At 39.7% G+C, this 14,039-nt stretch overlaps 1 protein-coding gene across 1 annotated transcript; it reads left to right on the forward strand.

Moving 5' to 3' along the window:
* On the forward strand, positions 1-4,727 carry mpdu1b (mannose-P-dolichol utilization defect 1b). The gene is made up of 7 exons (XM_017724897.2): positions 1-165; positions 1,607-1,672; positions 1,773-1,905; positions 2,067-2,152; positions 2,322-2,440; positions 2,554-2,664; positions 3,610-4,727. Exons 1-7 carry the CDS (start codon positions 39-41, stop codon positions 3,730-3,732), a joined length of 765 nt encoding a protein of 254 aa, XP_017580386.1. The 5' UTR covers positions 1-38; the 3' UTR covers positions 3,733-4,727.
* Positions 4,728-14,039: the final 9,312 nt, after the last annotated feature.

Genomic DNA, 14,039 nt, shown 5'->3' on the forward strand with positions numbered 1-14,039 from the left:
AACACACCATGTGACGTCACGCCTGCGTATTCGGTACAATGGCGGCGTCCGAGGGAGCTGAACCTGCCACCTCCTTTATGGATCCTTTAAAATACTTTCTGGTGAATTATTTAATGCCAGAAAAATGTTACGACGAATTCTTCCTGGACTTTAACTTCCTGCACGGTAAGAGGGGTTATTTATGTCTTAAAGGAGACCGAGGCTCCGTTAGAGTCAGAGACTCCGGACTCTGAGCTGAGGCACAGACAAACTCTCTCCAGCGGTTCATACGGAGGTGAAAACCCGTCGGTGTCAAACAGCCGACTCGGGACATGGTCACGAAGGGCTGAGTGAAGTGTGACCGGTCAATTCGGTATTAAAGAGAAAATAAACATGCCGGTTTCGTCGCTAATCCAGGTTGGCTAACTTCAGCTGCTCTGTGGCTGCGACCTGTCAGGAGCTGTCATTCTCAGCCCTCGAGGGCTCAAAGACGGATTCATCCTGGTTATAGTAACATTCGTTTTATGTTTGTTCATACTTGGGTAAACTGTCCCTCTATTAATTGAAGCACAGCTATAACTAGATGTGTAAGGGATTATTTACCGTCTGTGCTTTGCTTCTGTATTTTAGGGGCGTGGATTTACACAGGGCGAATTTTCATTGGAGAACTCTTCGTTTATCTTCGACTGTTTTCGTAAACGTGACCGAATGCAAATTTCGTTCTACCAACGTATCCAGACTTCCCTTCTAAATAGTGAATTCGGCTGGTTTAAGGCACAACCAGTATAATGGGAAGCTCTGGAGCAGCTGCAAATGAGCCTAAGGTCTCCATACTCAATGCCAAGAGTTGGCTGGAGGGGTATAACACACCCCTACACCCCCCCCCCCTCCAAAAAAAAAAAAAAAGCAGTGAACAGTGGAACTACGTTCTTTCGAGTGATGGAGTGCCATCCAAATATAATGTAATCACATAATCGCAGTTATTTGAGATAATAGCAGTTATTTAAGATGACTACTTGAGTGAGTTGAAGGGAATAAATGTAATCAAAGAGAGCAGAAAACCAAAACAAAATAGTTTTCATTTCTAACTTGGTGCTCTGTTTAGAGGGCAGTGCTGAGTAATGCTTCTTTATTTACCTATGTAAATATGTAGATAATTATAATGTATTTGGTTTGTATGCTGGCACAATGAGAGCATACAACAGTGCATGCACAGTAATGATTTGACAGTACAACCTATGTTATCCACTAAGTAAACACAGCTAACAAGTAAGATAGCTAATCAGCCAGTTTGGGAACTTTAGGTTTGTATTTTAAAAGTAACAAACAATGGGTAAGAATAGACAATTAAATCATTAATAGCAATTATTTATATGACAGTTAATATCAGCTAAAATTCATCCTGACAGCCCAGTACCTGACCTCACTAATGCTCTGAATGGATGCAGTCACATCCTATCACCAATGATCCAACATCAAGTGTAAAGCCATCATAAACAAGTAGAGGCTTTTACTGCAGTAAAGGGAGGACCAACTCGCTATTAATACCATTGATTTGGAAATGTAGCCAAGTCTCCATCAGAACTAGAAGTTTGGTGTCTGACGGTTGTTTTATGTCTCCCCACAGTGGAATGTCTGAAGATAATTATAAGCAAAGGTCTGGGCATTGGAATCATCCTTGGCTCTGTACTGGGTAAGGAAAGGCTACTGTTTACAACCTTGCCTATGCTTTGCTTTGTCTTAGCAGAAGTTTCTGCATCCCTTATGGTTCATTTTCATTTTGTTCTTCACAGTAAAGCTGCCTCAGATCTTAAAGCTCATTGGTGCAAAGAGTGCTGAAGGCCTGAGTTTCAATTCTGTGCTGCTGGAGCTGTTTGCAATCACAGGCACCATGGCCTACAGTATCGCCAACAGCTTCCCCTTCAGGTAGACCTGTATGTCATGCATCAGAAAAGCACTTTTGTGTATTTTATGTACCCACACTCAGGGAGCAGCATCCACTTACCTGGGTCGTCTACTGAGCACACATTTATAGAGACTAAATTACTGTAAGACTATTAGGCATTTGTTACATTTCTAATCCACAGTGCCTGGGGTGAAGCCTTATTCCTGATGTTGCAGACAGTGGCTATTGGCTTCTTGATTCAGCACTATACAGGAAGCACCATCAAAGGTACAGAAAGACACATACAAGCCATACATGTTTTGACAAAGTTAACTAGATGGATCAATTGCACAGATTAAAGCGTGTCAATAAGAAAAAAGATTTATCTTTTTTGTAGGCCTTTCACTTGCTTATGTTGGCTGTAATAATTTAGCTTGTTTTTTTTTTTTTTTTGCAGGATTGGGCTTTGTTGTAATCTACTTTGGCCTCTTGGCTGTTCTCCTATGTCCTCTCACTCCTATGTCTGTTGTTACCACCATGCAAGCCTCCAACATGCCAGCTATTATCTTTGGACGGGTATCTGAATAATAGCCATAGACTGCCTAAACTCATTGAAAACCTAACTTCATTAAAAAGTGAAATAAAGGAGTTAAATCAGCTTTTCTTCCTATTCTCTTGTTTGTTTTCAGCTTATTCAAGCTGGCACAAACTATAGAAACGGTCACACGGGACAGCTGTCAGCCATTTCTGTATTTCTCCTGTTCGCTGGCTCCCTGGCACGCATATTCACTACAGTGCAGGTATGCTTACAGAACTTTAAATAGGAGTTAAAATGTCTTATTAACCCTGCATATATATATATATATATATATATATATATATATATATATATATATATATATATATATATATATATATATATCATTGTCCAACCTCTCTTTATCCATTAGAATTAAACAGGCTGTTTTTGTTACTGTGTCTTTAAGACTGATTTATGTAAGTTTTGTTCTGATTGGCTGTCCTGTATTATGCCTTATTCAAAAAGAGTTATGGATTGAAACACATGTTATAACAGCTTAAATGTCATGGCTAAACCACTGAAGGCTGAATAGGGAAATATTGACGTATGACTTGGTTTTCATGACATCATAGATACAGTGAATTTAAAACGCACTGATTTTGCAGCTTAGTTCCCATATACAGACTGCGTGGACTGGGAAATGAATAGTTCGTTTTGAAACTTTAAAAGTCTTTACATACTTATTCAAACACATTTAATTCAAAAAAGCAAGGAAAACTTTCCACAAACTAGGCCCTTTAAGGAGGCCTCCCAAGTGGAATTAGTTCATTGCACTTGGAGATTTAGGCATTTCTTTAAAGTAAAAATGTCCAGAAATAGATTAAAGAATCTCAGGTGCAAAGTACTAAGACAGTGTATCTCAACATTGCATATCACCTATATTTATGTTTTTTTCACATAAAAAAATGTTTTTTACAGTGTAAACTAGTCATAATGTAAGAAAACTGTTAGTTCACTGTTTTTGTTCACAGTATATCAGGCCTAGAATGTAGCAGTATTGGAAAGCGATGCATTCACTCTTTCATACTGATAAGACCACATTTGAGATACAGTCTGGGCATGATTACGAATGGCAGAGAGAGACGCAGACGGCCAATAGAGATGCAGTAATCCATGCTCATAGGCTCACGTTCCATATTCTCTGTTTTCCTGTGTGTTTCTACAGGAGACAGGTGACTCTCTGATGGCTCTCACATACATCATCTCTTCCTGCTGTAATGGACTGATAGCTGCTCAGGTCCTGTATTACTGGAATGTCAGTCCAGCTCTGAAAAAGAAAAAGGAGTAAATCAGCCCCAGAAGAAGCTTTCAGTGACGCCCTGAGAGGCTAATACCTCTACATCCATTCCAGTTAACATGCTGCTCTGAACAACCATAGAATCTGCTTCTTATCTTGGACTGTAATCAGCTATCAATGACATTAGATATTGTTGATTAGGGCAGCAGGTTCCTCTGTATTGGTAAATGCACACTTTGAGCAAGTAAATGGGTAGAGATGTATGCATGCAATATTGTATACAGATGGACACCCATCCTCATGCTCAATTTCTAAAGTGTACTGATGAGGCCTGAAGTGTAGGACCAAGATGCAATTCTCAAAAGATGGACCCCTTAAATTGAACAATTGAGCAACTATTATTTTTTCCATTTATCATGTAGTACTATAGCTGGCTATATCTATTCTGTCCTGTTCTTTTGTAATTCCTTAGCTCAGGGAAAGGAATACAGTCTATCCACATTTAGGAACTTCTTCACTCTCACCATTTACTTTAGTTTTCAAAGCTGTTGGGTTAATTCTCTCTTTAGACATACTGTAGAGATTGTTTATAAGCTGCTAAGGCAGACCAGCCTAAATGAATGAGGGCCAAATAAAATGTGACTCTATGGGGTTTTCCCACGACTTTGTTTTTGGGAGAGTGTTCTGAGTGTTGAGTATTGCCTCTCTTGAGTTTTATTCCAAATACATGTTAACTGCACACTCAGAATTGAGCCTTTTCCTGTTGTTTTTCATATTGTCGCTGTCATAACTCTTATTTTTTTATTGCACAGTTTGAAATTTTCAGCTTTGTCTGAATATTCCATGATAAATGGACCAGTACAAATACAGCCTATGGTAGAAATGGTCATTTTAATTAACGTACCTCCAAGTTAAAAATGTAATAGTTTTATTGCAGTGTTGGAGCGATGCCCTTAGCACTTTGTCCACCCAGCATGCCTACATTGCTGTCTTGAAGGATGAACAATTGGAAAACACAACAAAATAAATGGATGCAGGAAATTGAAGTCCTTGAACTATGTGCATTTCTGTTTGAACTGGTTAAATGGTTTTTGTTGCCTCGTCTGTAGTTTTTCAGTTTTTCATGTAAGCGAATTCTTATTGGACAAAGTGAATATAATTTGCACTGCATTCACCTTTTTCAGGTATATTTGTTCCACATATAATAACAGTAATAATATTATAAATAACACTATAAAAACATATGGATTTGCTTACTGAATTAAAATGGAATTCACCAAAACCGATTTTTCTGTTATGCCTTAGTGCTTCTAAGCAAAACAGGACATGGCATGTGCTTGTGTGGATTGATTTTGCCTGTAGATGGTAGCAAAGTGTCTGCTTACCACACACACCCTCCACACACACGCTGGCCTGATCACCGTTCAGACTTGCATTAAACCCCTTCTAACTTAATTCTGCCCTTTTCTTCTGTAGTATTTCATGTGGCTTTGACTGGACTTTGAGAAGAGCCGTGCGAAATGGCGTGCCTTCTTTCAGGAGTCACTTTGAGTGATATTTTGGTTAAACTAACAGTGACCATTGAAAGGCCTTACATTGAACAGCAAGTGCTGCACCCTTTGAAAACAACAATGCTGCATCTACATTAGTGCTGGACAATACAGTTGTGTCTGAAGGTCTGAACACCCTTAGTCAAATTACTTGGTGATTTTTTTTTTAAGAGAACATATGTCACTTTTAACAGGTCAAAATATATATTTTATTATTTTTCCCCAATATGTTAAATTCAGCATTGAATTGTGCATTAAAGTGTGAAGAAGTATGTTCTCTATAGAGGATGTGTTGACATGTTTAAATCAACAAAACATGTAATGTAAATGGAGCGCTTAAACTTTTGCATAGGATGGTATGTTGTCTTTACCAGTATACTGGCACTGGTGTCACACAAAAAACATACAATTTTCATTTTAGTGAAAAATCAACATCACAGTATCATTGGCTGGCTGCTTCAAATTATCTTCAAGGAATAATTCATTAAAAAAATCTATAATCCATATAAACAAAAATAAACATACATTTCCTTTTCTGGAAATATGCTTTCTGTCTCATTAACTTTCACAATACTGTGTACCTTTGGTGTCGTTTTAAGAGAAGCAGAGCAAAACTAAACTGTGGATTCTCTCTCAGGATTATAATACATTCAGTACTCAGGAAGCATTTGTTCATTCATTTTACTAACATTAATGATGACTTAAATATCATCTGATATCAATCAATCAATACAAGCCTCTCATTTCAGTACGCTCAGGTAACCAACAGTATATTCAGCAGACTGGAGCAAGTATAGAAGGGGAGTGTGGGGCCCAGCCTAGCATGGGTTAAAATGTAACATGGATATTGCAGTTAAACAGGTTCAAGTAGAATGTGCCTTCTCGTATCATCATACGTCATCATCTGTAACTTGTAACAAAACATCAGATGTTTCTCAAGATGCATGTCATCATATGGTGTCACAACATTCACTTGTGTTACTTGAATCACTCTGTAATATAGCACAATTTTGAAGCATGTAAATAACTCTCGGTAAAAGCCAGCCAGGCTGAAGTACAGCCTTCAGAGTGCAGGGTTAGTTTTAACACACTAAGCCTACCAATGAAAACAATGAGAGATGTCTACATCCTCCCATCTGCATTCCACACAGTCCATGCACAGATTTTAAAACATACAGTATGAGTCATGTAGATGTAAATATAGTCTATTTCAATTTTATTGTTCTGATGTTTGCTTTTCTACTTTGTGGTCAACAATAGATTTACCACACTGGACACTCTCTTCAAGATTGTTCTATTTCATTATTATTGCTTATCATGATAATATGTTTTATGTATTTTGGTAGCTGGTCTGGATCAAACATAATCATGTGAATAAATTCTGTTTTGCTTTGATTAGCCAGACTTGTTTCAACAACTCTCAGTCTGTTCCAGTTAACCCTGCCTGTGGGCCTCTTCTGGCTGAATTGTTCATGAGGTCCTGGAGTCAAAATTTATATTTTCATTTGTACAGAGATGTGTAGGTTGCTTATATATTTTTAAAAAAGGAAAAAAATATTGCTTATATATATATATATATATATATATATATATATATAAGTACATTTACCATAATACTGGCTGTATTGTATGAAGTATAATAACAATTAATCAAGCAAGCTCCCAATGAGCTTGACTTGCCTGAAAATATCACTTCTATCACTTTTTTTTGTGTACCTCAAAATGGAATTCACCCCATATGTGAAACATCCTTCACATAAGCATATATTGACTTGTGACTATCGCAGTATTATAAAATGTACTTTCATAATGTGGAATTCTGTAGTAAACTGAAAATGAAAACATATTAAGTTTTATGTTATCCTCAAATTTACTAACATCCTTTATTCTTGGGGTCAATTTGACAATAACAAGTCAATCCTCTGGGAAATATTGAAGATCTTGTGGGAATTATGTTCCCCTTCCACATGTTGTGTGAACTACTTCTGGTTCTTGGTGTGGTTATGTTAGGTTAGGGCCCTAAGGCAGAGGGAAGTGTTTTGAAGATTAGAAAATGTTATAGTGGCCTCAAAAACAGCCTGTACAGGATATTGAGAACATAGCATCATGTTACTTTTATGTTTACTCACATTAAATTAGAAAATGTCATTAAATATAAAGCAAAAAAAGTGTCAGTCATTTATTTAGAGACGTTAAACACTGAATAGAATGTTGACCCCAATTATAGTAAGAGGGTTAAAATAAGGCAGATTTTCAGCTACTCCTTATTTTTGCTACATTGAATAATTTATCGAACCAAGGCACCAAGTGTATTGTATTGTATCAAATCTAATTTTGATAAGGTGTTACACCCCTACATGAAATATACATATTTGGAAAACATGGTCATATTGAATTTTAAGAGCTAAAGCTAACACCATAGATGCCCATAGTGGCACTACACAGGAGCTGCAAAACAGTAGCATTAGAAGAGATCAGAGGGAGGGTGATCAGTCCACCTCCACACATTTGGAGTAAAAACAAGCTTAAACAGGGAGGTGTGTGATAGTGGAACGCATGCAGCGCAAAACTCTGCTTTATCACCTGTGTGTTCTTGGGAGGTCTGCACTTGAAGGTGCTTTTCCATTGGTGAGGTCTGTCGGCTTTCCTCAAAGCCCAGCTGTTCAGATCTCTGCTGTGTGGCCCAAGCTCTTATCTCCCCCGCCTCAGAGAGCGCATTTTCTACATTCATATCTTTTAATCAGTAGAACGCACCACTGCCCTACCTATGCGGGGGTGACTAGTGATAACGACCAGACCAGTTCCTGTGACAGACAGGTTTGTCTCAGGTTTTTTTAGGGATCTAAACAAACCTCATTTTTACAACATAAGATGAAAAGAATAGGCATGAAAAAGTCACATATCGTCACTGTCGCAACAAAACTCTGCTTCTCAGAAATAATAATGCAGAAAGAAAAAATCAAAAGTTCTTAACTTAGAAAAAACAGAAAAAAATAGTTTGACAACAACAATGTATACAGTCATAAGCAAAAGTTTGGGCGCCCCGTTCAAATTACGTTGTGTTGATTTTCTGAAAATAAAGTAACACTTCCTCTAAAGAGAACACACTTCTGCACATATTAGTGCATTTTTTCTAGTTATCTGCTGAATTTAACAAATTGAAAGAAAAAAAACTTAAAATATGGCCTGTGAAAGAGTTATGAAACATTTCATACAGTCTGTGCTTTTTATGTGTTAAAATCAGCAAATAACTAGTCGACTCTTCAAAATAACCAGTGAGTCTACACGTCTTCCGAGTATTTACACATAATGTTGTTCTGGGGACTACTCTGCCTTACAACATCCTGCATTTAGCTTTTCACTATGCATGTATTTAAAAATGGCCTAAACCTGATCTCAGAACTGTTGTAAAACAATGTCAATCCAAGGGATCAGGCAGAGTATTCATAACTTCTTGTAATTGCTTTCTGTGAGGCATTAAACACTTCAGACGTCTGGTTCCTATCACCACTACTGTGAACATTTCTGACAAGGGAAGTTTCTCTACAGTGCACCATTTCACATCAAACCACTCTGAGTGACTTTGCTTGTTTGGTAACAATTGCATTAAGTAAAAATTTTTTTAAATGAGTGGAAACTTTAAATTAAATTTAAGTTCACGTAATTTGTAGAAAAATATCATATCTAAGGATTTAGAGGGCAAAACGTGTCATTTAACCAGGGACGCTTTTGCATATGACCCTAATCTTTAAAGTACAAAATGAGAGATGTTGTGGTTAGTAAAGAAGTTTTCGATTGTGGTTGTGTGCAATCCTTTCTTTCTCTCAGCCTTGCCCCCCCTCCCTTTTGCTTGCTGCAGGACCAGTCTAGTCCAGGGTGTGGTTCATTAGTGTTAGTTGTCAGTCATTCTCTCTGCACTTGGCAAACACTATTAGGTGCATTAGCCCTGCTCTAATGTACACAAGCTCTGTCAAAGCTCTCTGCAGCTGCTCACAAAGCTGGGCTCTGACCTCATACCCTCCTGAGCTATCAGTTCTACACCTCTCATTCTGCACACTCTGCTCAAGTTTATTTGCACTTCATCACAAATAAAGAAAAATCAAATAGCAACGGTGTTAAATGCTTACAGGTTAGTCTTTTGCTTCCTTCTAAAATCTCTGAACATATTAGTACTTGCAAATTCTTCGATCTAACTCATCATTCAGCAACTTTCAGCACAATGAAAAGAGTGACGCATTGCATTTATTTGATTCAAATGTGATTTATGTGGTTTAAGCACAACCTCTGTCTTTTAGTTTGTTCACGTTTGGTGATAACTGTGCTGATGTCGTATATGTTACTGGTGTAGAAATGGCATACACATGTGGAACAGAATTCCACAGATTTTTCAAAATTGCTGCGTAGTTCAGTCACAGTGAAGAGGATTTCTTTACATTTTATGTATTGTCCAAAACAACCTGTGAATCTACATGTTTTGAGTTTTTATATGTAATGCCGATAATGGTAAATCTGATAAAAATTGTTATTTGACATCCTGCATGCACCTCCTCACCGTGAATGTACAAAAAATTGGCTAAAACTTTATATCAAGACTATTGTAAACAATGTGAATCTAAGGCATTAGTAATTGCTTGCTGTGAGGCATTAAACACTTCAGACGTCTGGTTCCTATCACCACCACTGTGAACAATTCTGACAGGGGACGATTCTCTGCAGTGCACCATTTCACATCAAACCACTCTGAGTGACTTTGCCTGTTTTATAAGAACTGAATTACGTAAAAATTTTGAAATAACTGGTAGAAACTTCAGTAAATTCAGTTTCAGCCAGATGTTGGAAAGTATTTTCTCCCTCCACATTTGGTGGGCATACCAAAGTAGGTTAATTTTGGCATTTAATGCTCACAAATCTGGTGTGTTTGGCTTGTTTTCCTTTCTAATGATTCAGGTTCACCGTTAAGCTAAAACCACACTGGATATTTTTAGAGCGAATACTTTGGCTTCACAAAACTATGACAGAAATGGCTTCTTACATGAGGACCTGTCTCATCAAACACCACTCATCATGGTGATAAAGCATCTGCAGCTTGCCAGTGAAGAGGTAAATGAATGGCTGATGCTTGTGTGTGGCTGAGTGCCAGTTGTTTGAAGTTGAGTCGATATGTTTCAGTGACTAGCTGGAGCCCGCGTGTCTCATCTGATCACGAACTGTGTGAATCAAACATGACCAATCAAGCAGTTACAAACACCACCAAAGCAACTCGCCTGCGTCCTCACCCATCTGCAGGCAGCAAGAAATGTAACCCTTCACAGCAACTGCTGAGAGATTTGGCAAAAACTTCCCTCCCACTGTGAGCAGACCTGTCTAACTCTCCCTCTCTCTCTCTCGCTCATGTCTTTCTTTTTCTCTGCCTCTTTCTCTCCATCTTTCTGTCTCAATCTGTTTCTCTCTTGCCCTCTTTTCTTACATTCTTTCTCATTCTCTCTTTCTATGTTTGTTTTTCTCATTCTCACTCTTTCTCTTTTGTTCCATCTCTATTTTTCAGTCTTTTTCTCTTTTCTCTCTCCCATCTTTCTCTGCCTCTCTTTCTTTCACATTATATATTCTCTCCCTCCCTCTTTCTAGCTCTTACTCCCTGCTTCTCTTGCTTGCTCCTCTCTCTTATTCTCACTCTCTCTTTACTTTGCTATCTCACATATTATTTCCCTCTTTCTTTCTTTCTCATTCTGCTTCCTTCTCTTTTGCCTCTCTCTTCCTTTCTCTTTATCTACTCTATCTTCTTTATTTTTAGATGTACAGCGGTGTGCAGACATCTCAGACCACCTGGGCAAATCAGATTTACAACTATTTGTATTCATCTACTCAGAAAAAACGAACACTAACAGAGTAAATACAAATAAAAGCACACTTACTGCCCAGATAAATCGTTACTTAATAGAAGTTTCTTGGCTGGACTGAGTACAGTGCTTTAGATGCTGATAGCAAAGTGGACGGATATCCCCACCACCCATATTTGGCTGCTGGCAGACATAACACACACCTGTTATCAGTCTGATCTCCCTGCTACTGCCTCAGAGCTGCCCTGTTATTGCGTGACAGCCAGCGTTCAGCTAGGCCGTGTGAGGGTGAGTCAAACATGCGTGTACACAGCGCTGGTGGCATGTCAACCAACCGTAGCAGCTCTATTAAAAAAAGGGAAGGGAAAAAAATCCTACGCCCACTCCCTCACCTGCGCGCAAACAAGGTTCGGGCCAGGTCTGTCAACACATTGTGCAAGTAGGTGATGGAGTAGCTCTGTGTGTGTGTGTGTGTGTGTGTGTGTGTGTGTGTGTGTGTGTGTGTGTGTGTGTGTGTGTGTGTGTGTGTGTGTGTGTGTGTGTGTGCACTCAATAAAACAAAAGCGTCTGCTGCCTGCAGAGAGGCATGTGAAGGTTCAGACTAAGGCATATCACTTTAAGGAGACAATTAAATACAAATTTGGGTGGATTCAATTGTAGTTCACTGTTATTTAAATGTGTGTGTACTGTTATTCAGACATTTCAATGTTGTTGGTATGTTTAGTCAGGAATGTGTAGAGCAGGTAGGCCATAGATCTTTGCATCTTTGAATTTTCTGCTGTTTTTTTTTTTTTATGTGTCATCTTTTAATTTCACAAATGTCACAAAAGTATGTGGATGTTTTTGCCATACTTAAAAATGCAGGTTCGTTGTATTACACCACAAAATGTAAAATCAAGTGACTTATTTTAAACTGACCACTGAATGACTGCACTTTTTTTGGGGTGGTGGGTGAGGGGGTTGGCCTCCAAAATGCCTTTGTACACTTCTGAATTCATAATCCCGTCAATGACCACAAGCTCATCCACACCACTGAAAGAAAAACAGACTTAATTTTCCCTCCTCTGTGATTTACAGTACTCTCGGTACAGCTGGAGTTGGCTGAGAAAAAAATGGTTAAACATTTTATGAAGCAACAAAGAACTTCATTAAATTTACTACTGGTTAAATGTCCAAATACTGCACTATATGTACAAATCTGTGTCTTGTATCTCTCTCTTTCTTTCTCTCTCTCTCTCTCTCTCTCTCTCTGGGTGCGTGCGGGATGGGAGTGGCTTTAGGCTTCCCTCGGAATGCAGGTAAATAGTGCGCACCCGTCTCCATGGTAACCTTTCATGTTTGGTTTCCTGCTTTACGGTACTGACAGTATTACAGCTAATCGCCGATAAAACAGACGCCTTTGAGCGCAGGACAAACTCGGCGAATCAAACGTGGCCCGTCTCGCGCATTCATGAAGCATTTTTGTTAACCGACTTAACTAGCTCCTCTGTTCACAGCGGAGTTTCTGCTAATTGCCATCAGCAGCACGGTGGCCACTTGTTGAGGCCTCGCTGCTCGTTGCTAAGAGACAGTTTGTGTGGCGCGAGAAAATGCTGCCGCAACCCCCTCGACCACCCTTCCCCCCAACACACTCTCACATACACGCACCCCCACCTACACCTTCTGCACCGACCACTCCGACCCCGGGGTCTGCTTTCTCCGGTCCTCTGCGTCTAACTGTTGTCCAGAGTCGAGGGGAGTTGGGCTAACAGCGTTTCGAGGTAACGGTTCATGTTTTCGGAGCACGGAGCTACGGAATCTACTGTTTTCACAAAAAAGTGAAAAAGTGACGTAGTACAGGCCAAACTTGTGTTAAGGAATCTCTGTCCTGGTAGAGAAAGTCAAACTGGCAGCTTTGTGCTCTGAAAGTTGAGTGTACTGGGCGCAGGCTAATAGCTGACATGCCTGAAGCTAGTTAACTAGTCAAGCTGGCTGAACCTCCCCCCCCATAGTTTTACAATAACGTCCTCGGCCTCCAAATGGTGCATTCATACATTCACATGCTTCAGCTAGGGCACCATTTCACTGTAGAAGCCATAGTTTTGCGACTTTGGAAAGGTTGTGGCAAATACGGTCTACCGCATTACTGGAAATTAGCTCAAAACGGTGCGCCGCCGTCCGCAGCGCCGTTGCTGGAGGACCACGTATAGTGTCGTATTTATAGTAGTGGTGTGGATTTGGACGCAGCCTTGGCCTCAGTGTCGTCTTCCTCCTCCTCCCCTCCTCCTCCGATTAGCAGAAGCGGGCTCCACTATTTCCATGACAATAGCGGGACGTGGAGAAAGGGTTAACCCCGAGCTGGAGAGGGGGAGAGGCCGGCAGCAGTAATTGAGTGCTCGGCGGGGGGGGGGCATCGAACAAAGCGGCCCTTGGGGGGGCGCTCTGGGTTCAGCGGCTTTACCCCGCACACCTGCGAGCTGAAAAGAGCCGGACAATATGGCTCCGAAACGGCCTGTTACGAGCGGGATGGGTGTGTCGAGGGGGAGGACAGAGAGGTTTCAAAAGAAAAAAGGGGAGAAATTTAAATCGATTGCCCCTCAATTATTCTCTCCCTCCGCCCTGCGACGGATGTGTGCCCAGCTTTCTCTGCACATGGTTGAGGGTCCTTCTCTCATCTTTAACCCCCAAACGCTGAATAGAGCGGGAACTCTAAGACCAGCTGAAATTACACTGCTCTAATTTATAATACATACGCCGACATCCTGGCTGTAATTGTTGTGCAATGAACTTAAAATGAATAAATAATAAATAAATACTTTGAATAACGAACTGTCGTGAACAGGCAGACTAAACACATTAGATCTCTTCATAGAACCCAAGGCTAAATGTTCATGTGTATACACACACACACACACACACACACACACACACACACAATTTAAAGAACATTGGTAGAAAGATGAAGTTCACACTTTGAATAAACTGAAACGCA

This window comes from Pygocentrus nattereri, chromosome 2, assembly GCF_015220715.1.
Source record: "Pygocentrus nattereri isolate fPygNat1 chromosome 2, fPygNat1.pri, whole genome shotgun sequence".
Classification (NCBI taxonomy): domain Eukaryota; kingdom Metazoa; phylum Chordata; class Actinopteri; order Characiformes; family Serrasalmidae; genus Pygocentrus; species Pygocentrus nattereri.

Coding starts and splice junctions, on each gene's coding strand:
- mpdu1b (XM_017724897.2), top strand. CDS start 39: ATGGCGGCGTCCGAGGGAGCTGAACCTGCCACCTCCTTTATGGATCCT. Junction 1,673..1,772: donor CATCCTTGGCTCTGTACTGG/GTAAGGAAAGGC, acceptor TGTTCTTCACAG/TAAAGCTGCCTCAGATCTTA. Junction 2,441..2,553: donor CAGCTATTATCTTTGGACGG/GTATCTGAATAA, acceptor GTTTGTTTTCAG/CTTATTCAAGCTGGCACAAA.